The following is a 22,151-nucleotide window of genomic DNA, read 5'->3' as shown; positions in this document are numbered from 1 at the left end:
CTACTTAGAATATTCACCTTTGACCCCCATCCTGAAGGCCTTGCTATTTTTCTGTCAGACTCACATGCCTGTGGCAGAGCCTGTGTCCACGAAGAAGAAATTCTGGCTCAGCCTAAATCACCGGCTGACAGATTTGTGCTGATGGCTGGCCTTACCAGACCAGCTCAGCCACCTCGAGAGGGTACTGGTGGCAGGCTTTTCCAGGTCTGCTGTGACCACTCGAGGCCTGTCCTGGCACAGATATGTGGACACTCCTCTCCATGCCATACATCGCATGAACTCTGACCCCAAGATTTAGAACAGAGAATAAATAAAGGTACATGGGACTAGACTGTTCAGTCAGGTTCAATAAGCAACATTCAGGATTCAGAAAAATTGGTTCACATTCGGCCCATTATTTTAAAACGAGTCCAGTGGGAGCAGCACATGTCATCACCTATGCTCATGTGTACATCCTACCCTCTTCTCAACTGTTCCTGAGCTAATGGTTCTTTTATTTAAAATGAAGAGAAGTTCTCTAAGACAACAAATGTCATGTTCTGAAGTCAAGGAGCCTGCGTGCCAGAGGGGACCACTCCATGGCTTCCAGATGCGACTCTTTGGACAACATCAAACCACCTGTCTTTGGTGGCCATCAGTGTCAACCCTGTAGGGTTTCCTTCCTTTATCTTCCTCCCTCCCGTTACCATAGCTCTAGAGTATGGAGAGCAAGTCATTGACCTGGACGAAAAAACATACACTGACGTGCAGGACAGCACAACGTTCCTTCTTATACTGGACCACGCTAACATTGTAAGAATGAGATTAGCTACTTATTCTAATTATGGAATAGGATCTCATAAACTGTAGCTGCACCTGGGACTTGATAATGTCCGAACATCTGAATGAAAGCAACAACTGCCCCCCCTCGAAATAAAAAAAATGTCATTTACCCAATTTCCAGTGTCATGAAGCTGAGGAACAAGACACTCAGACACTTGCTTTACTGACAGATTACTTGGCTCAATTGAATTACAATGCACAGAAGCTCTGCCTCGGAGACACTGTTCCTGCTAACCCAGCAGCTGAGCCGAGCGTGAGGTTACTGTCCCCTTCACTGAGCTAACTGCTGAAATCCTGGCAGCCTCAGAAACAAGGAAAACCTCTTGATCCACACCCTGCTGAGACGAAAAGCCATTTTAAATGAGCTGTCTGCACATTCTGACCTCATGAGAGGACGTTCCAGTGTAGCCGAGCCTGCCGTTCCCATTAGCAGGCTTTAATGAAACAGCGCGTGCCTTACCTTTCTCGTGAGTGGGACTTCTATGGGCACAGGAACGACCTCAGCCAGCAGGCAGCCGTAGAAGGCCACCATGGATGCAGCAGGGTCGTTGTTGGGGAACACCAGCGCCACCTGGACAGACGGGGCGGGAGGGGGGAAGGAAGGACTTCCTGTTAACATGGCTTTGAAAGTATCATGAAAGGATGTAAGCCGCCACAGATATTGGGGTTCACGTTCCCAGTAAGATAAGAACAAATGCTGAAACAAAAATTAGGTGCCCTACTTAAAAATGCATTTTAGGCAGACACATTTTACTAAGTATTATATACTTTTCCTTTAATTCATATGAAACACAAACATATTACCAAGTCATCTATAATACTGTACCAGAATACAACTATCATTTTTAAATCTTATCTTCCACGCTGGCATATTTTTATGTAGAAGAAACCATGGTGCACACACTGTTCGGTTTCCACTCCGAGGCTTTATAAAAAATCCTCGGCGTCTTCACAATCACGGCTGGACGCGGGCACTTCCTCACCAGCGTGCTGGGCTGGCAGCTGGACCCTCAAGGGACTCTATTCAGACCGGGATCGGGTTTAGCTCTGGGATCTCAGGCACAATTTTAGCTCCTCTAAGCCTTAGTTGTCTCATCTGAAAAACGAGAACACTAGAACCTATATCCTAGCTTGTGGTAAATGTTCTAAAAGCCAGGTTAATTTAAATTACCATCCAAATAACCAAATAATGGATAGTATGACTGCAATACGTTTTCTTCTAGTCCTTAGAGCAGTGATGGTGAACCTATGACACGCATGTCAGAGGTGACACGTGAACTCATTTTTTTGGTTGATTTTTCTTTGTTAAATGGCATTTAAATATATAAAATAAATATCAAAAATATAAGTCTTTGTTTTACTATGGTTGCAAATATCAAAAAATTTCTATATGTGACACGGCATCAGAGTTAAGTTAGGGTTTTTCAAAATGCTGACACGCCGAGCTCAAAAGGTTCGCCATCACTGCCTTAGAGTATCTGAGTGATGCGCAGTTTTCCATGTGATAGCTTGTAAGTCTCTGTCCTCAGACGAACTGCTTTGCATTTCCCTTGCCTACTTATCTGTTTGTGTTTTGACAATGCGCCTAAAATTTGGATGAATTTTAAACATATCGGATACTATTAACTCTTATATTTGGTACAAAGACTTCTTGAGATAATTGTTTTATTTTTTATTGGTGCATTTAATGTTTTATGTAAATCTGTCAAATTTCTCCTTTACCACCTCTCATTTTAAACATATTTCATCTGATTTAAATTCATCTGGAGCTCATCCTAGGACCTAGTGTCTGCAGTGTAGCTATTGAACTTAGCCTTAACTTGCCCTCCAGCCACCCCAATGCTCCTTCTGGAGTAGCCCATCCTAGTCTCTTGCATTGAAAGCCTGCTTTAGGGTCGCAAGTTGTAACAGCCCAAGTCCTGTTCCTGGATCCTCCACTATGCTCTCCGGGACTTGGCTTTGTTCTAACTGAGTCCCTCTCACATGCTGCCGCGGCCTCGGCGATATTCCTCCTTACAAGCTCAGTGTTTTCAAAGCACATACGTCCCATGACTTAGCACCTGCGTGTCATTTTCGCACTAGCACACTCCAAAACTTACACAATGTTTTCTTTAAGAAATGTCCTAACTAGAAGTTAGTAGTTTTGTCATAAACAGTTGTATAAAACACTCTATTTCAATATCTAAAGAGACAGGGCCACATAAAAGGACTCGGATGCAGCCGCAAACCGATAAAGCTGTATCTTAAATTTGGCCATGTTGGCAATTTAGTAACACAGGATGGCTGGTGGGAACAAAATTAAGTTTGGGAACATTTTCTTTCTCTATGAAATTCCTGAAGTTTACTAAAATCATCTAAATGAGAGACAAAAAACGGAAAGGCCAATAAAAGCCTTCTGCACTACTAATGAATTTCGAGAAGTCCTGTGAAATAATTAATAAAATCGTAATCTTTTTGTCGCAGCCGGCTACCAGCAATAGGACTTTCAAGGAGGAATGCATGTCTATGCACACAAAGCACAACCAATTATTTTTGAAATCTATCTGAGGTGCGCATTAGCTTCCGGTGTTCTGCCCTCGGCTGGTAGGCTGAGAGGTGATCTGTCTTCAGATCTGGATCTGGCGAAGCAAGAATATTCTATTAAATGTCTGTGAATCTTCCAGGCTACCACTGCCGCATGACTTCCTTCCCTGACGCAGGCCAAAATGTTTAAGGAAGCTGATCAAACACAAAAGCAGAACACACTGAAGCTCCACCTGAAACGGATGGTCTCACCCATTCATAAGGGACCTGTTACACACTGACCTGTTCTCCCTAAAATCTACCTGTTCTGCAGGTGCGAATCATCATCACGAGCAGAGAACAGAGAGAAAGAAAGTGTCATCCTTCTGAGCTGGACTGTGCAGCAATTATGTTTCTGAGGTTTGAGTTTAGCTGCCATCCAAGCTCTGCTCAAAGGAAGGTCACCTTGATCTAGGATTTAAAATCCCCTGCTCTATCACTAAAACTTATGCTGATAAGGCCATTTATATAGCCTTGCACAGTTGTGTTAAGATAGGATGAAATATTGTATTAATGTCAAGTGAATAAAAGCAGAATATAAAACTGCACATTATAAGCTCTCAATCATATTAAAATAATGAATAGAAAAGGGTCAAATACCCAAAGGCTCTTTTAGAATAAAAAATGATATATATTTTTGTCAAAAATTTTTTTTAAGGAAGGGAAGTTTATACTTTTATCATTCTCATTAAGTTTTCCTTTAATATCTGATCAGTCACAAGTCCTGTTTTGTGGACTCTTCACAGTGATTCCAAAGATATCATAAACCCACACGGTTTCCATTCATTTGATTCTCTATGTATTCCTTTGAGATTTCATTGCACCTAATTATCCACAGACTCAGAATAGATATCAACAAAGCAAGAGGCAGAAGCCCATCCTAGTGTTTGCTAAGGTTTAAATTTTGTTAAGCCGATTCCATCTTGATCCCACACTCAACCCTACTGTGTACCTGCCTGGCTTGTCTTTTCCAGCACAACACATTCTGTTCCCCCACCCCCAGTTCTTTCACATGCTCTTCCTTGGAGCTACAAAACTTCTCAGATCCCACATGAAAGAGATCTCTCTCTCCTTCCCAAACAGTTCACAGGTGTATCAATCACAGTCTCTTTTGGGGACCTGTATCCCTTTCCAATTTATAGAAAACCTAATGAACAATATGTCTGTTTTTTGTTGTTGTTGTTGTTGTTTATTAAAGACTGCAAGCTCCTTGATGGCAGGCTTCTCATGTGATAAGTCTTGTATCTCCCACAGCTCCTCCTACAACATCCTGAAACCTAGGCAGCTTAGGTACTTCAATGCCCTTCTCAAAGCCCAGAAGGTCCTCCCCAAACTGCATTAATAGGATTACCCACATGAAAAGTATCTATAATTTTTATGCTAAGGACTGAATGTTCATCCAAAGATGATTTCCCAAGAATCCTATTTATTGCAACAGAAGGTAATTATTGAATACTTTACTCCTGTATGCTTATTTAATAAATATTTATACACACATGCCAGATACTAGCCACATAAATACAATATGAAATCCAAGTAGGCTTTTACTTTTTAATAACGAAATGTTTATTTAATAAGGAGTATTTAACAGAAAAATTGTTCAAGCTAGAAGTTAAAGGCACATTGAGGTAGAGTCCTTTTTGTAATGCAACTTAAAGGAATTCATTTTACACATAAAATAAAGTTCAATAAAGTTATTTTGAAGTTTTTCATTACTGACAATTTCCAGAAAACATACAGTTGATTGTATTTCCCCATAGAAAAGCAATGTTGACATAGAGGATTATATTTCTGTACTAGAACTCAGCATTCAAATAAACCACTGGTCTAACCATCAATATGTCATAAATGTAAAAAAATTACCCTAAAGTCTATACTAATTTAAATTACTGTTCCCAGTTCTATTAAATAGCATAAATATATGGCACATGTTAATTACAAAAGGTATTTCATGCACTATTAAGTGCATACAGTATGAAAATGTAATAGGGGACCTGAAGCTAAAGTACTTACTATAGTTAACATTAAGTAATGCTGTCATCTTAGAATTTAGGGTGTTGCTACAGAAAGAGATAGCACAAGACTCTAAAAAGTCATCCAAATATTTAAATTTTTTCTTTTGATACTTTAAAACCGAACAGACAAAACAAGCAGAGGCATTCAGCCACCTTATTAATTGTAAAGGTATTTCTTCATAAATACCTTTTTTTCAAAAGAGTTGAGGTAATATATGTCCCCTCTATCTTCCCTTTTCAATTTACTGAAAGTTAAAAGTTAAGGGCTGCCTCAGATAAAAGGTTGTTCTGCCTAGCATTTATTGATCTTGATGTTATAAGAATACCTTCTCACTCATGAGCAAACTATAGGAGGGGCTACCTGGTCATTTGTGCCTACTTGGCACAAATTTCTTCTAAAAAAATTTTAAAAACATTTTGCCTTTGTGTTGAATTGGCCAAAAGGAATGAGGGTACACCGATGTTGGCTGGTTAAAGAGCAGAAAGCACTATACAAAGTCAATCTGAGATGCTATCCTTAAACGTGCTTTTATACAGAAATCTGCTTCAGCTAGATGACATAAATCACACAACTGTTTTCCTCTCAAGTCCTCAAGGTGGTTTCCTCAACTTCGTTTCATGTAGGAGCGTTTGGCAAATGGTGTTAGGTTATCTGAAGACTTGAGGAACACCCTGCTTACTACCAGGAGCTAATGAAAGAAAATCCGAATGAAGGGAGGCTGGTAGCACAAATATCTAGCAGTTCCGCTGTAACAAAGCACCTAATCCTTCACACTAACACATCGCGATGGGCATTTTACAGTGGCAATGAGGTCTAAAAACCTTCTTCACCAGGTTTAGGCAGCACCTAGGAATCCTTGCCCCAGTCCTTACTGAATCTGTGACAATTTAGAAAGTAATGTGGACTGATTGGAATCGATGGCTACGGAACTTCTTCTTCTGCTCCTTGGAGCAACATGTGGTGGTCCTGGGGCAGCCTGCGGTGGTCCTGGGGCAGCCTGTGGTGGTCCTGGGGCAGCCTGTGGTGGTCCTGGGGCAGCCTGTGGTGGTCCTGGAGCAACGGGCTGCAGTACTGGCCTCTCAGGTATGCGCTTTACAGACCAATGTTTCTGCAGATGCCCCTTCTGAAGCTTTAACCAGCTCTGGGGCGTCTTGTCCACCGGGGGCTGCTGGGGCTGCTGTTCTACCTCCTGGTGTGATTCCTCCTCCTCTGCTCGGAGGCGTTGCAACTCAGAAGCACGCTTCTCTGCTGCCACTTCTAAGGCCCGGACCTTCCTTTTTAGTTCCTTTTCTTCCCTCTTTCCCATCATGCCCATGGCTGGTTCATTCAGTTGCTTCTCCAGTAATGCTTTTTCCTGGAGGTACCGGGCCTGGGCCTTTGCAGCTGTCTTAGCTCGGGCTTTCTTTAGCTTCTTCTGTAATGTCTGCAGTTCTTTCTGCTGTTTCTCCCTTACCTGTGACATGTCCCTCACTGCCTCCAACTGCTGCTTCAAACTGTATTCCAGGATTTCCTTCCCCAAGAGCGGTGTTGTTTTAAAGTCTGAAGTTTGTTTTGCATATTTGGAGGCTAATTCTTGTTTCGTTGGTAAGGTCTCGCCACTTACTTGTGCATAGGTGTGCCACTGATTTTCAATTTCTTTTCTGTACTCCTTAGCTTTGTTGGTCAGGTTTGCTAGCATGACTGTCGTGCCAGCCTGGACAGGTAACTTTTCATTGAGTAGGAATGCAGCTTCCTCTGTTACCATTTTTTGCTGGATTTTAGTTTCTCTTATTTGGTGGTCTAACTTCAACACTTCTACTGTCTTTTTTATAAGCCCCATTGCTGCCTTGGTTGGTTTCTCTGGCTTCAAAAAATCACTTATTAAACGAAAATATGATGGAGGGGGACTACTGGAGTCCTCCCTTGTAGGAAGTATTCCTGGTTCCTGGGGTCTGAGCTTAGTACTAGTGTCCATTGCCCAGAACCCCCGTGGGTCCCAGCTCACCTGGATACTGACTGGGTCGGGCTTGGCTAGCACCGGCACCGCGGCCCCGGTGGACGTGGCTGACCTCAGCAGCGCGGTCCTGGTGGCCTCTTTGGACCTCGGTGTCACGGAGTTCCTGCTTGGCGCCTTGACCCTCAGCAGCAGTGAAGTCCTGGAGCTGGCAGCACTGCTATCCTGGCTCCTGGGGGCTGTGGTTTCCTCTTCATTGGAGTCCAGGGAAAACTGAATGGTTTTTCTCTGGCCATTGGAGCCCGACTTCAGCCTCTGGGATCTCAGCACTTCAGGCAGTTTCAGGATTCGTGTCCCCTGGTTCAGTTCCATTACATTGAGGTTGTCCTGTTCTCTAGGGTGCCAGATCTTCATCACCTACTTGGTTAGGCTCCCATGCCAGTTCAGCACCGGATGCTGCTTCCTCATCCCTTCACCCTTTCCTCTCCAGCGGGTTAGAGCTGGAATCCATCTTACTCTCCCACAGCTGCCATGTGGAATGTGGAGTGTGGAAGGCAGGCATCTCCTTAGCCACGTTTCCACGGTGACCCTGTGGAGGGGGCGGGGCCAGCCAAGCTCCTAAGAGGGGCTTTGACCCCAGTGTGTCCGTGGTGTTGGGAACGATTTTTTGAAACAAAAAAAAGTCTAAAGTTCCTATGGTGGGCTTAGAGCAGGTAGCATTTCACCCCAGGTAGCATTTTGAGTAATCCCACCGCCCTCAGCCTCGTTGAGGGTGTGGTGGAGAGGAGGCTGTTGTTTCTGGGGTTAGTGGCACACCTCGCCCTCCAGGGACCCACACCTTTGCCACACTTGACCGTACTCCTGCCCCCCACAGGGTCACGTAGTCCTGGCCCTTGCAGCACTGGGCAGAGGCTGGCGCGAGCCCAACGCAGCCCCTCGGGGGCCCTCCTCAGGGCTCCTGTGCTCAGTGGTTGGGTACATGTCACTTGTCTGCTCTGCCTCCCTCTTTCACAGGCTTGTGAACATGGGGTCCATTCTGTCATCACCCCCCGAGTTTGGCATGGCTGCTCATTGCACTTGCAAATCTGTGGATCTGCTTGGTCAAGTATTTGTATTTTTACTGCCCACAACGCTGATATTGTTGTTCATGGCTTTTGTGCAAGGCACTGCTGTCTTCCTTTCTTCTGCGCGGCTGCTGTGGTCCTGCGTGCCAGGGTCAGGATGGGCGCCCACCAGTCCTCCCCGGCCGCCGGCCCCCGCCCCGGCCTCCCCACACTGCAGGACCTCCAGCCCGCAGGCTCGGGTCCAAGATCTCAAACTCTTCTCTGGTTTCCCCCCCACCCCACCCCAACCTGACAGGGCAGCCATCTCCCCATCCAACATCCTGGCCACGTCACCGCCACATAAATAATTTTCAAAGAATAACTTAGAAAAGTAGTCCCCCTCATACTACACAAACCAGCCACTAACAAAACAAATTCCTTTAGCTCTAACCGGTTTGGCTCAGTGGATAGAGTGCCGGCCTGCAGACTCAAGGATCCCAGGTTCGATTCCAGTCAAGGGCATGTACCTTGGCTGCGGGCACATCCCCAGTAGGGGGCGTGCAGGAGGCAGCTGATCGATGTTTCTCGCTCATCAATGTTTCTAACTCTCTATCCCTCTCCCTTCCTCTCTGTAAAAAAATCAATAAAATATATTAAAAAAAATCCTTTACATATTTTATTCTATCAAACTGTACTCTCCTCCCATCATATTCCCATAAACATCTTAGCTGAACAGATGTGGTTTATTTTGTAATTATAAGAGAACTTTAAGAATCTGCAGGCAATACTATAAAAATTTTTTTTTAAAAAATACTAAGGGTATTAGTATAACCAATAGTATAGATAGGGAGACTAAAATATACACACTGTAACAGCTGATAGCTCAATTTTGAAAATTAAATGTATTTTAATAAACACTGCCTTTATAATTATTCAAAGCGTGTGTATGGTTTTTTGGGGCACCCTATATATAACATAGTTCATCTCTACTACTTTCAAATGTACAATTCTGCAGATTTAAATACATTCACATTGTTGTGTAACCATCACCATCAGCCATCTCCCGAACTTTTTGCTCTTCTCTATCCCCATTAAATAACAATTCCCCATGCTCCTCTCCCAGCTCCTGGTAACCATCATTCTTCTGTCTCTATAAATTTAACTACTCTAAGTACTTCATATAGGTGGAATCATATGATATCTACCCTTTTACGACCAGTTTATTCCACTTAACAGAATTCCTCAGGGTTCATCCATGTTGTAGCACTGCCCAAATTTCCTTCCTTTTTAAGGCTGAATAATATTCCATTGTACATATATTCCACATTTTGTTACCCATTCACGTATCTATGGACACTTCAGTTACATTCACCTTTTGGATTTTATCAATAATGCTGCTATGAACATTGGTGTAAAAATATCTATTCAAGCTCCTGCTTTCAATTCTTTTGAAAATGAAGAATTATTGGATGATATGGCAATTCTATGTTTAATTTTTTAAGAAACCACTATACTGTTTTCCACAGCAGCTACACAACTGTATATTCCTACTGCAATGCACAAGGTTTCCAATTTCTTCACATTCTTGCCAACACTTATTTTCTATTTTTGATAGTAGACATTCAAATGGGTATAGGTGGTACTTCACTGTGGTTTTAATGTACATTTCCCTGACGATTGGTGATGCTGAGCATCTTTTAATGTGCTTATTGGCCATTTGTAAATCTTCTCTAGAGAAATGTCTATTCAAGTCCTTTGCCCATTTATTAAAAAATGTATCTGTTTTGTTGCAAGTATTACAGATGTTCCCTTTTCCCCCTACGGACCCTTTCCTCCCCACTCCTGTCCCTTCCCCAGGCCTTCACCACACTATTGTCTGTGTCCATGAGTTATGCACCTATGCATATAAGATCTTTGGTTACTCTCCCCCTACCTCTGATGCATCAGTCTGTTGCATGCTTCCATTTCTCTAGATCTATTTTGTTTGTTTGTTTGTTTTGTTCATTAGATTCCACATGTAAGTGAGATCATGGGATATTTGCTTTTCTCTGACTGGTGTATTTCACTTAGCATAATACTTCCCAGGTCCCTCCATACTATCTCACCGGGTAAGAGATCCTTCTTTTTTACAGCTGCATAGTATTCCATTGTGTAAATGTACCACAGCTTTTTAATCTACTCATCTACTGAAGGGCACTTGGGCTGTTTCCAGATCTTAGCTATTGTAAATAATGCTACTATGAACATAGGGGTGCATATATTCTTTCTGATTTTTTTTTTTTAGTTGCTATTATTGCTGAACTGTAGGAGTTCTTTATACTGTCTATTCTGGGTACTAATCACTTATGAAACATATAATTTGCAAACATTTTCTCTCATTTTTTATGTTGCCTTTTTAATAGTGCCCTTTGGTGCACAAAAGTTTTTTTATTATTTTGATGAAGACCAATTTATCTTGTTTTTTTAATCTGGCCTTTTGATGTCACATCCAATAAATCACTGCCAAATTCAATGTCATGATGATTTCCCCCTATGTTTTATTCTAAAAGTTCTGGCTCTTATGTTTACATCTTCGATATATTTTGAATTAATTTTTTATATGTATTATAATGATTAAATAACTTTTTTTGCTTGTAGATATCCAGGTTCCCCTGCACCACTTATTGAATAAACTATCCTTTCCCCATTTAATGTCTAGCATCCTTCTTGAAAATCATTTGACCATATGTGTGAGGATTTATTTCTGGGCTCTCTGTTTCATTGTTCTATGTCTGTCTTTATGTCAGTACCACACTATTTTGATTACTGCACGTTTGTAATAAGTTTTATAATCAGTAAGTATGAGGCCTCCAAGTGACAAGCTAAAGGCCAAACCTGTTCAATAAAAATCTGGAAAGAATCTCCATAGTCTACCCCAAAGAATCAGAGTGCAGGTGGCAGCACGCTTGTAAAAAATTCCCTAGAATGGGCTATCTACCTATAAAAAAGCCTAAGTGATCATTATGACTGCTCCACCAAACAACCAGTCAACCGGTCACTATCACACTCACTGACCACCAGGGGGCAGATGCTCAATGTAGGAGCTGCCCCTTGGTGGTCAGTGCACTCCTACAGCCAACCTCCCATGGCCTGCCAACCTTTCCCCCGGCCGGCCGGCCCTGATCGGGGCTGGGCGAGATGACTCCAACTGGTCCCGATCACCGGCCAGGCCAAGGAACCCCACCAGTGCACGTGCACTGGGCCTTTAGTGTCTTTATAATATCTCTGAAGTAAATCATAGCTTATTTTTTGTTGGGTTATGGTAATTTAGAATGATATTTTTATAAAATTTATTTGGAGTCCTTTGGGTGCCGGTAAGATAATCCAATCTTATGGCATCTAAAGTACATAGCAGCATATGAAAAAAAAGCAAGAAAGCTGGGTTCTATATCCAGCCCCACATCAAAATCACGGTGTAAAGCTTGGACAAGATTATTACCTACTGTGAGTGTGACACTGAAATGGAAATACCAATATCTGTCCTCTGTAACTTATCAGATTGCTCAGTAAGAATAAAAATTTGCTTTTCAATAAAAGGCAGCCAATGTCAATAAATTTAACAGTGGGGAAGGAATGGTACTAGCAGTTTGCTGCCAAGATTGTCATCTCACTGACTCATGTAAAAAAAAGTTTCAAATATAATTGTCCTGCATGCTCAAGTACATGGTACAAGTGTTTTTCAAAATAGGAGACAATATATGACACAAGCTTTGGGGTCAGACGGAAATGGATATGAGTGCTGACTATGCCACTTTCTAGTTCTGTGCCTGCATCTGATTTTGAGACTTAACTTCTCAAGTCCATCTGAACTCATGGATAGAATGTAAGAAGTACTCTAGTTAAGCCCATTGAGTTGCTCAAGAATAAATTATTTGTCAAATAATTGATACTTGTTCAGAGTAAATGTTAAGAAAGTCTTATTGTCCGGCCAGCATGGCTCAGTGGTTGAGAGTTGACCTATGATCTGGGAGGTCACGGTTCAATGCCCAGTCAGGGAACATGCATGGTTTGTGGGCTCCATCCCCAGTGTGGGGCATGCAGGTGGCAGTCAATCACTGATTCTCTCTCATTACTGATGTTTCTATCTCTCTTTCCCCATCCTTTCCTCTCTGAAATCATTAAAATATGTTGTTTTTTTAAAGAAAGTCTTATTTAGTAGTGTCAGTTTTAGGTGACACTGGACTCTCCAACTTTACAACAGTGGGCATCTTTTCAACATAAGACAATGTGTTTAGGAGACGTAATAAATTAAATTGCACTTACCCTATCTCCAGGTCGCACCATCGGTTCTTGCTTTGTACCTAATTTATGCAGAATGTTGTAAGCAACCTTCATACTTCTTGTCCAGAGTTTGCCTATCAACACAAATTATAAAGCCACAAATAATTGGACAAATGACTTTTCAGCTGTGTATAATGTGCACATTAAATTATATAGAAAATATTACTTTTTCATGTTAAGTCTTCCAGTAAGTTATATAGAGTCCCTGGAATCAAAATGGGAAATAAAAGCTAGTAACTCTGACCCAGCAAAGCTGAGACGCCTGAACACTGGGATACGTGCAAATACAAATACTCTTAGAGTGCAAAGTGCCAACAGCAAAGCCATTGAGAATTTTAATTATCACAGAAGTTGTGGTGAAAATTTCTGGGGAGCAAAGCAGGGCAAAGACCACAGCAATGGTGTGTTACTGCTAATTTACATTGTGCAAAAATGACACACATTTCCTCTGTTAATGACTCCTGTCTTGTGTGACTGTAATGAATGTAAAGGGTATGTAAGACAGGGCCTGACCACTCTCCCTCCTCAAGTCCTGCGTTTCTCAATTTCAAATATTTCTAGCTTCCGGGTTTTAGGAGAGTAATCATTGACCTTAGATACAGATACTGGTAAATATTTTGTATTATTTTAAAGATTTGAGCTCCGAAAACAATGAACACAAAGCAGGATTAATAAAACACTTCTAAAAGAATGACCAGCTTTGATGAACTTGCAGATATTAAATCCCTTCAGCCCAGTGCCAGACTTCCCTGCAGCATCATCCAGGCAATAGTCAATGGTCTGAGATGTAATAAATATGACTTTAAAAATCTAACATGAGCCGAAACCGGTTTGGCTCAGTGGATAGAGCGTCGGCCTGTGGACTCAAGGGTCCCAGGTTCGATTCCAGTCAAGGGCATGTACCCGGGTTGCTGGCACATCCCCAGTGGGAGATGTGCAGGAGGCAGCTGATCGATGTTTCTCTCTCATCGATGTTTCTAACTCTCTATCTCTCTCCCTTCCTCTCTGTAAAAAATCAATAAAATATATTTTTTAAAAAAAATCTAACATGAGCTCTTGGACACATAAAAGTCTTTCAAAGCCCTGGCTGGTGAGGCTCAGTTGGTTTTAGCAATGTCCCATACACCAAAGGTGGTGGGTTCACATACCCAGCTTGCAGGTTTGATCCCTGGTTGGGGCCTGAGTGGGAGGCAGCTGATCAATGTTTCTCTTTCACACTGATGTTTCTCTCTCCCTCATCAATTCAAAAAAAATTTTTTTTAAATCTTTTACAACTTCAGCGTCTAAGAGCTTTCAGAAGTAAAGTGTTAGAAGTTCTATTAATTCAATAACAGTATAATAAAGTTAAGAGCAATTTCAACTGTTTTCTATAAATGAAATCGCTGTTTTAATCTTATTCCTATTTTATATGTAAAAGCTAAATTAAAAAGTTTTTGTTTACAATATATATTTTGAATTAAAAAATCTGAATTTATTTTATTTCATATTGGATTTTGCAACAACTCAATTAAGGTTGTTATTAAACTGTTTACCTGCCACAGGATTTAGCAGATTGTCTCACCGTAGTGAGACAAAGAGAATGGTTTAATTATCTTTGATACTTCTAATTCCTAGAACATTCCTGGTTTACAATATGTGCTCAACAAATGTTTCTTTGTTTTATTAATGTCTGAGGAGGCTATACATTTTAGCATGCTTCTTGAGGACTTGAAGTAATTACTTGGTATGATGTTTTATTCATGCCCTGTCCTCCATCCTCCCTAGATCCTTCTCATCAAGACTGGCTACTTCACAATTATTTGGTATTTTCTTTGGGATTATATTCCGCCCCTCCCCACCCCCTCCCTGCAAATATATAATTACTAACCATTACAAATCACTTGGGGGCCCTGGCCAGTGTGGCTCAGTGGTAAAGTATTGGCCCTTCCACTGAAGGGTCACAGTCAAGGGCATATACCTGGGTTCCAGGTCAATCCCAGGCCTTGGTCAGGGCATGTGCGGAAGGCAATTGATCGATATGTCTCTCTCACACCTCTCTCTCTCTCTCTCTCTCTCTCTCTCTCTCTCTTTTCCTCCCTCTTCCCCCTCCCTTCCATTTTCTCTAAAAAATCAATGGAAAAAATATCCTTGGGCTAGGATTAACCAAAAAAAAAAAAGATAAATCATGAAGGGAATAATTTTTTTCTTAAGGAAACACTATTATCTTATGCCTCAGATCTCTTTAATGTGCACAATAGCGATTATAGTTGAATAAACAATTATAATCAGTTTTTCTATAATGGAAAAATGTTGTGTTGTAAATGAAAATATCTATTACAATCAATTAGCACCAACTTCATCCTCAGCTTGGAACATTGAAGTTGATATCACCATAAATTCATTTAAAGCTAGATTATAATAGAGAGTTTGAAAAGGGCAACACACTTTTGGCAAAATTTAAGAAATATACTTGATGTTTTTCAAAGAGAAAAAGAAAAAGTTGCTGCCTGGCCGTGTGGCTCAGTGGTTGAGCATCGATGCAGGAACCAAGAGGTCACTGGTTCAATTTCCTGTCAGGGCATATGCCCAGGTTGCTGGCTCAATCCCAGTAAGGAGTGTGTAGGAGGCAGCTGACTGATGAAGTTTCTCTCTCATTGATGTTTCTATCTCTTTATGCCTCTCCTTTCCTCTTTCTCTAAATGTCAATAAAAACATATTTTTAAAAAAGAAAGAAAAAGTTGCTGATTTCAGTTAAAGAAGGTAACAGTTCTTAATTGGTTTATAAAGAAGAAAACAAACTTCCAATCAAGAATGCTCTACCCAGGAAACTTATCATTTAGAATTGAAGGACTCATAGAGTTTACCAGAGAAGCAAAAGCTAAAAGAATTTATCAGCACTAAACCACCCTTACAAAAAGAAGTTAAGGGGACTGCTTTAAGCTAAACAAAAAAAAAAGGGATACTAATTAGTAACATCAAAACCTAAGAAACTATAAATCTCACTGGTAAAGGTAAATATATGGTAAAGGTTGTACATTAATCACTTACAAAGCTAGTGCGAAGGTTAAAAGACAAAAGTAGTAAAAATAACTGTTACTACAACAATTAGTTAAGGAATATATAAGATGAAAAGATGTAAAGTGTGGCATCAAAATTATAAAATGTGGGAATAAAAATGTAGAGCTTCAGAATGCATTCAAACTTGTTATTATCACCCTGAAGCAACCTAACTTTAAAATAGATGATCATAAATATAAGGTGTTACATGTAAGCCTATGGTAACCAGCAAGCAAAAACCCACAGGAGATAAATAAAAGGTAATGAGAAAGGAACCTAAGCATACCAATAAAGGAAGTTATCAAATCACAAAGGAAGAGAGCAAGAGAAGAAAAGAACAGAACAACTAGAAAACAATGAACAAAATGGCAATAAGTATGTACCTATTAGTAATTCCCTAAAATGAAATGAACTAAATCCTCCAATGAGAAGACAGAGTGGCTGAATGGATAAAAACAAACACGACCCATCTATATGCTTCCTATAAGAGAGTTACTTCAGATAAATGTAAGGACATACACTACTGAAAGTAAAGGGATAGAAAAAAAAAATTCATGCAAATAGAAACCAAAAGAAAGTTGGAGTAGCAATACCTATATCAGACAGAATTGATTATAAAACAAAGACTGCAATAAGAGACGAGGAGTATATTACATAACGATAAAGGGGTCAACCCAACAAGAGAATACATTTGCAAATATTTATGCACCCAACATAGGAACACCTAAATATATAAAGCAAATGTTAATAGACCTAAAGGGAGAAATACACAGCAATATAATAGTATTAGGAAACTTTAATAATACTCCATTTACATCAATGAATAGATAATCCAGACATGTTAAGGAAATATCAACCTTAAAGACACATTGGACAAGATGAACTTAAGATACATATATAGAACATTTCATAAAAAACAAACAAACAAACAGCACTTATATTTTTCTCAAGTGCACATGGCACATTCTCCAGGGTAGACCACATCTTAGGCCACAAAACAAGTCTTAACAAATCTAAGACTGATATCATATCAAGTATCTTTTCTGATCACAATGGTATAAAACTACAAATCAATCACAAGAAAACTGGAAAATTCACAAATATGTGGAGGTTAAACAACATGCTACTTATCAACCAATGGGTCAACAAAGAAATTTTTAAAAAAATACCTTGAGACTGATGAAAATGGAAATAAAACATCCTAAAACTTATGGGATGCAGCAAAGGCAGTGTTAAGAGGGAAATTAATGGCAATAAATGCCTACCTTCAATAAATGCCCCGTTCCTTCAAGAAACAAGAAAACTTTCTGGAGCTTCCAGAACTGTTCCCGAGTTATCTCCGTTTTCTGGCTAATGAAAAGAAAATAGGATTCCACCGAGTCTCCTATCTACCTACTCCAGGACTTCTGTGAGGATCAAATGAGATGAGGCAGGGAAAACGCTTCACTGATGCTTGGTTACGTGTTAAGTGCTTCCACCTGGCTAAAGTGTTCCTGGGCAGAAGAAATTGCAAGGAGGCTAGTCATCACTAGGGAGAGGAAGCTGGACGTTGCTACGTGAGGTCATTACCCAGACACAGGGAAGGACAATTAGCATATTAGCCAAATGGATGGATGGATAGGTAGGTAGATAGATAGATAGATAGATAGATAGATAGATAGATAGATAGATAGATAGATAGATAGATATATTAAAATAATAATGAAGAAACAATCTGAACCTATTAAAACTATTTAAAATCAAGAGAAAAGTCAAATCTCATATGCTGGCAAAATTGTAGGAAAATAGTAACACCCACATATTCTTGATGTTACTGGCAAAATTTTTTAGAAGACATTTTGATACACCTATCAAGTATCATAAACCTGCTTTGACTCAGTAAACCCTTATTCTGAGTTTATGTTATAGAATTGTTACATTTCTCTAATTCTAATACAGTATGAATTTTAAGATGTAACATCAGTTTACTAATAACTGTTTAAAGGGAAAAAACAAATACTGTTCTCCATCTGGATACCGAAGAAAGAATGAAGATAGGTTACACAGAACCTCTATTTATTCATGTCATCCTTAGCAGCCTTCTAAGGTGTGTCTGACAGCCCAGATTGTACAGATAAGGAAACGAAGTCTCAGGGAAGTTAAATGACTTAGTACAAGTCACTCAGCTAGAAAATATCAATACTACTCTAATCCGGAAAGAAAGGAGTGAAGATAGGGAATACATACAATGGAGTCACTTTTAAACAAGCTGCTAAAATTACTGACATTATGAAGGCTGAGGCAGGAGGAAAGTATGCATTCTTGTTCTAACGCGCCTGGAGCAGTGGTTCTCAACCTTCTGGACCTTTAAATACAGTTCCTCATGTTGTGACCCAATCATAAAATTATTTTCGTTGCTACTTCATAACTGTAATGTTGTTATTGTTATGAATCGTAATATAAATATCTGATATGCAGGATGGTCTTAGGTGACCCCTGTGAAAGGGTCGTTCGACCGCCAAAGGGGTCTCGACCCACAGGTGGAGAACCGCTGGCCTGGAGACTTTGAACTCTCGGTCCTGCGTCAATGCCTGGCGCTCATCTTCTGGACCACTTGGCATCCATCATCCTGACTGCCTGACATCTAGCTGATAACCATCCAGGGGCTAAGAATGCAGGACTGATAATTCAAAAAAATGTGCTTTCTAATAAAAGAACTTTTAACTTTCTTCTTTGGAACATTTTTGTTCTTTTTCCTAGCTGTGTTTCCTATTTGCAATCTCTAAGACCCTTGAACAAATCTCTATTGTTTATTAAAATTTTTTTTTCAAATAAACAACCTACCTTTTATACCTCAAGGAACAAGAAAAAGATCAAATGAAGTCCAAAGTTAGTAGAAGGGAGGAAATGACAAAGATTAGAGTAGAAATAAATGAAACACAGACTAAAAAGACAATTGAATATATCAACAAAACCAAATTTGGTTTATCAAAACTATAAACACCATCAAGAAAAAAGGGGAGGATTCAAATAAATAAAATCAGAAATGAAAGAGGAGACATTAAAATTGATCCCACAGAAACACAAAAGATCATAAGAGACTACTATGAACAATTGTGAGCCAACTAATTATAAAACCTATAAGAAATGGAAAAATTCCTAGATACATACAACCTTCCAAGACTAAATCATGAAGAAATACAAAATCTAAACATACCAATTACTAGTAAGGAGAATGAATCAGTAATCAAAAATCTCCAAAATAACAAAGTCCAGGACAAGGCAGTTTCACTGGTGAATTCTATCAAATATTCTAAGACAAATAGTCACAATCCTTCTCACACTCTTCCAAAAAATAGAAGAAGAGGAAACACTTTCAAACTTATTTTATGAGGCTAGCACTACCCTGAACCAAAACCAGACAAGGATGCCACAAGGAAAGAAAATTTTAAGGTAATGTCCCTGGTGAACATAGCTGTAAAAATCCTTTACAAAATATTAACAAACCAAATTCAACAATACATTAAAAAGATCATACACCATAACAAATGCATTTATTCCAAGGATAGTGCAACACTCATAAATTAATCAATGTGATTCACCATATTAACAAAATAAATGATAAAAAAATATGATCATCCCGATGAATGCAGAAAAAAACATTTGACAAAATTCAATATCCATTTATGATGAAAACTCTCAACAAAGTGGATTTAAGAGAATGTAACTCAATATAATAAAGGACATATATGAAAACCTAACATCATACTCAATGGTGAAAAGTTAAAAGCTTTTCCTCTAAAATTAAGAACAAGACAATGCCCACTACAACCAGTATTAGAAGACCTAGCCAGAATCATTTAGGCAAAAGATAAATAAATAAATAAAAAGAAAGAAAGAAAAGGCATCCAAATTGGAAAGGACGAAGTAAAATTGTCACTAATTGCAGATGACATGATACTATATGTAGAAAACTCTAAAGATTCCACCAAAAACCCTGTTAGAATAAATGAATTCAGTAAATTTGCAGGATACAAAGTCAATATACAAAAATCTGTTGTTTCTATACATTAATAATGAACTACCAAAAAGAGAAATTAAGAAAAAGTCCCACTTAGAATAGCATCAAAAAAGAATAAAATACCAGGAAATAAATTTAACCAAAGAGGTGAAAGACCTATACACTGAAAACTACAAGACACTGATGAAAAATATTGAAGATACAAATAAGTTAAAAGGTATTCTGTGCTCATGGATTGTATGAATACAGGCCCTTCCCAGATACTGTGTTTTCATCAGCATTGACCCTCTACCAGCAAAAAGATTCTGACTTGCTGATGGTTCAGGTGATGGTTAGCACTTTTTACAAATAAAGTATGTATATTTAAGGTATGCACATTTTTAAAAAACAATATTATTTCGCAATTAGACTACAGTGCAGTGTAAACATAACTTACATTGGAAATATAAAAAACTCATGTGACTCACTTTATTTCAATGGGCACTCTATTGCAGTGGTTTGGGATTAAACCTGAAATATCTCCAAGGGTGGTTTGTACTGTTAAAATGTCCATGCTATCCAAATCAATCTACAGATTCAGTGTACTCCCTATCAAAATCCAATAGCATTTTTTCATAGAAATAGAACAACTCTCCTGGTCCAGACGGCTTCACAGGGGAGTTTTATCAAACATTCAAAGAAGAACTAAAAGCTATCCTCCTCAGACTATTTTAAAAAATTCAAGAGGAAGGCATACTTCTAAGCTTTTTCTATAAAGCCAGCATTATCCTAATTCCAAAACCAGATAAAGACATTACAAAGAAAGAGAATTACAAGCCAATATCCCTGATCAACTTAGATGCTAAAATCCTCAACAAAATTCTAGCAAATCATATCCAGCATTACATTAGAAAAACATACACCATAACAATGTGGGATTTATTCCAGGGATGCAAGGCTGGTATAATATCTGCAAATCAATAAATGTTATACATCACATAAACAAACTGAGAGACGAATATCACATAATCATATCAATTGATGCAGAAAAGGCATTTGACAAAATCCAAATCCCTTTCTTGATAAAAACTCGCAGCAAATTGGGAATAGAGGGGTCATACCTCAACATAATAAAAGTCTTATATGACAAACCTACAGCCAACATCATACTCAATGGGCAAAAACTAAAACCATTTCCCCTAAGAACAGGAACAAGAAAGGGATGCCCACTCTCACCACTCCTGTTTGACATAGTACTGGAAGTGCTAGCCATAGCAATCAGACAAGAAGAAGAAATGAAAGGCATCCAAATTGGAAAAGAAGAAGTAAAATAGTCATTATTCGTCGATGACATGATATTGTACATAGAAAATCCCTAAAGACTCTATCAAAAACAATCCAATCAAAAAATGGGCAAAGGATCTGTATGTCCTCTTTTGAAATAGACACTTTTCAAAAGAGGACATACAGAAGGCCAAGAGACATATGAAAACATGCTCGAAGTCACTAATCATTTGAGAGATGCAAAACAACAATGAGGTACCATCTCACACCTGTCAGAATGGCTATCATCAACAAATCAACAAATGACAAGTGCTGGAGAGGATGCAGAGAAAAAGGAACCCTCTTGCACTGCTGGTGGGAATGCAGACTGGTGCAGCCACTGTGGAAAACAGTATGGAGTTTCCTCAAAAAAATTAAAAATGGAACTCCCATTTGTCCCAGTAATCCCACTTCTAGGAATATATCCCAAGAAATCAAAAACACCAATCAGAAAGGATATGTGCACCCCTATGTTCATAGCAGCACAATTTACAACAGCTAAGATTTGGAAAAGCTTAAGTGCCCGTCAGCAGATCAGTGGATTAAAAAGTAGTGGTATATCTACACAATGGAATACTATGCTGCTGTAAAAAAGAAGGCACTCTTACCATTAGCAATAGCATGGATGGACCTGGAGAGCATTAAGCTAAGCAAAATAAGCCAGTTGGAGAAAGATAAATATCACATGATCTCACTCATTTGTGGAACATAATGAACAACATAAACTGATGAACAAAAATAAATCTAGAGACAGAGAATCATCAAATAGACCGTCCAATCTCAGGAGGGGGTGAGAGAACAACCAAAGGACTTGTATGCATGCATATAAGCATAACCCATGGACACAGATAGTAAGGGGGTGAGGGCATGTGCTGAGGGGTGAGAACGGCTGGGGATAGGTCAATGGGGGGGAGGAGACATATGTAATACTTTAAACAATAACGAATTAAAGAAAGAAATAGAACAACTCACTATCACTAATCATCAGGATAATGCAAATCAAAACCACAATAAGCTATCACCTCACACCTGTTAGAATGGCTGTTATAAGAAAGACAAGAGATAACAAATGATGGCAAGGATGTGGATAGAAGAGAACCCTTGTGCACTGTTGGTA

At 39.4% G+C, this 22,151-nt stretch overlaps 2 protein-coding genes across 3 annotated transcripts in view; both read right to left on the bottom strand.

The window, feature by feature from the left end:
• The window catches only part of DIP2C (disco interacting protein 2 homolog C), a 384,021-nt gene that overhangs the window by 105,183 nt on the left and 256,687 nt on the right, over window positions 1-22,151 (bottom strand). For both annotated transcript variants that reach the window (XM_036342747.1, XM_036342757.1), the window contains 2 exons: window positions 12,679-12,770; window positions 1,283-1,393 (listed from right to left, as the gene is read on the bottom strand). In XM_036342747.1, coding sequence (XP_036198640.1) covers window positions 1,283-1,393; window positions 12,679-12,770 — 203 coding nt within the window. The remainder of the gene's footprint in view (window positions 1-1,282; window positions 1,394-12,678; window positions 12,771-22,151) is intronic.
• Window positions 4,932-8,573, bottom strand: LOC118672842 (afadin-like). Its single transcript, XM_036342771.1, has one exon. The coding sequence runs from the start codon at window positions 7,745-7,747 to the stop codon at window positions 6,269-6,271; it is 1,479 nt and encodes a 492-aa protein (XP_036198664.1). The 5' UTR covers window positions 7,748-8,573; the 3' UTR covers window positions 4,932-6,268.

The sequence above is a fragment of the Myotis myotis genome, unplaced genomic scaffold (genome assembly GCF_014108235.1).
Source record: "Myotis myotis isolate mMyoMyo1 unplaced genomic scaffold, mMyoMyo1.p scaffold_m19_p_1, whole genome shotgun sequence".
Taxonomy (NCBI): domain Eukaryota; kingdom Metazoa; phylum Chordata; class Mammalia; order Chiroptera; family Vespertilionidae; genus Myotis; species Myotis myotis.
The sequence above is the reverse complement of the archived record's forward strand: the minus strand, read 5'-3'. Positions and strand labels throughout refer to the sequence as shown.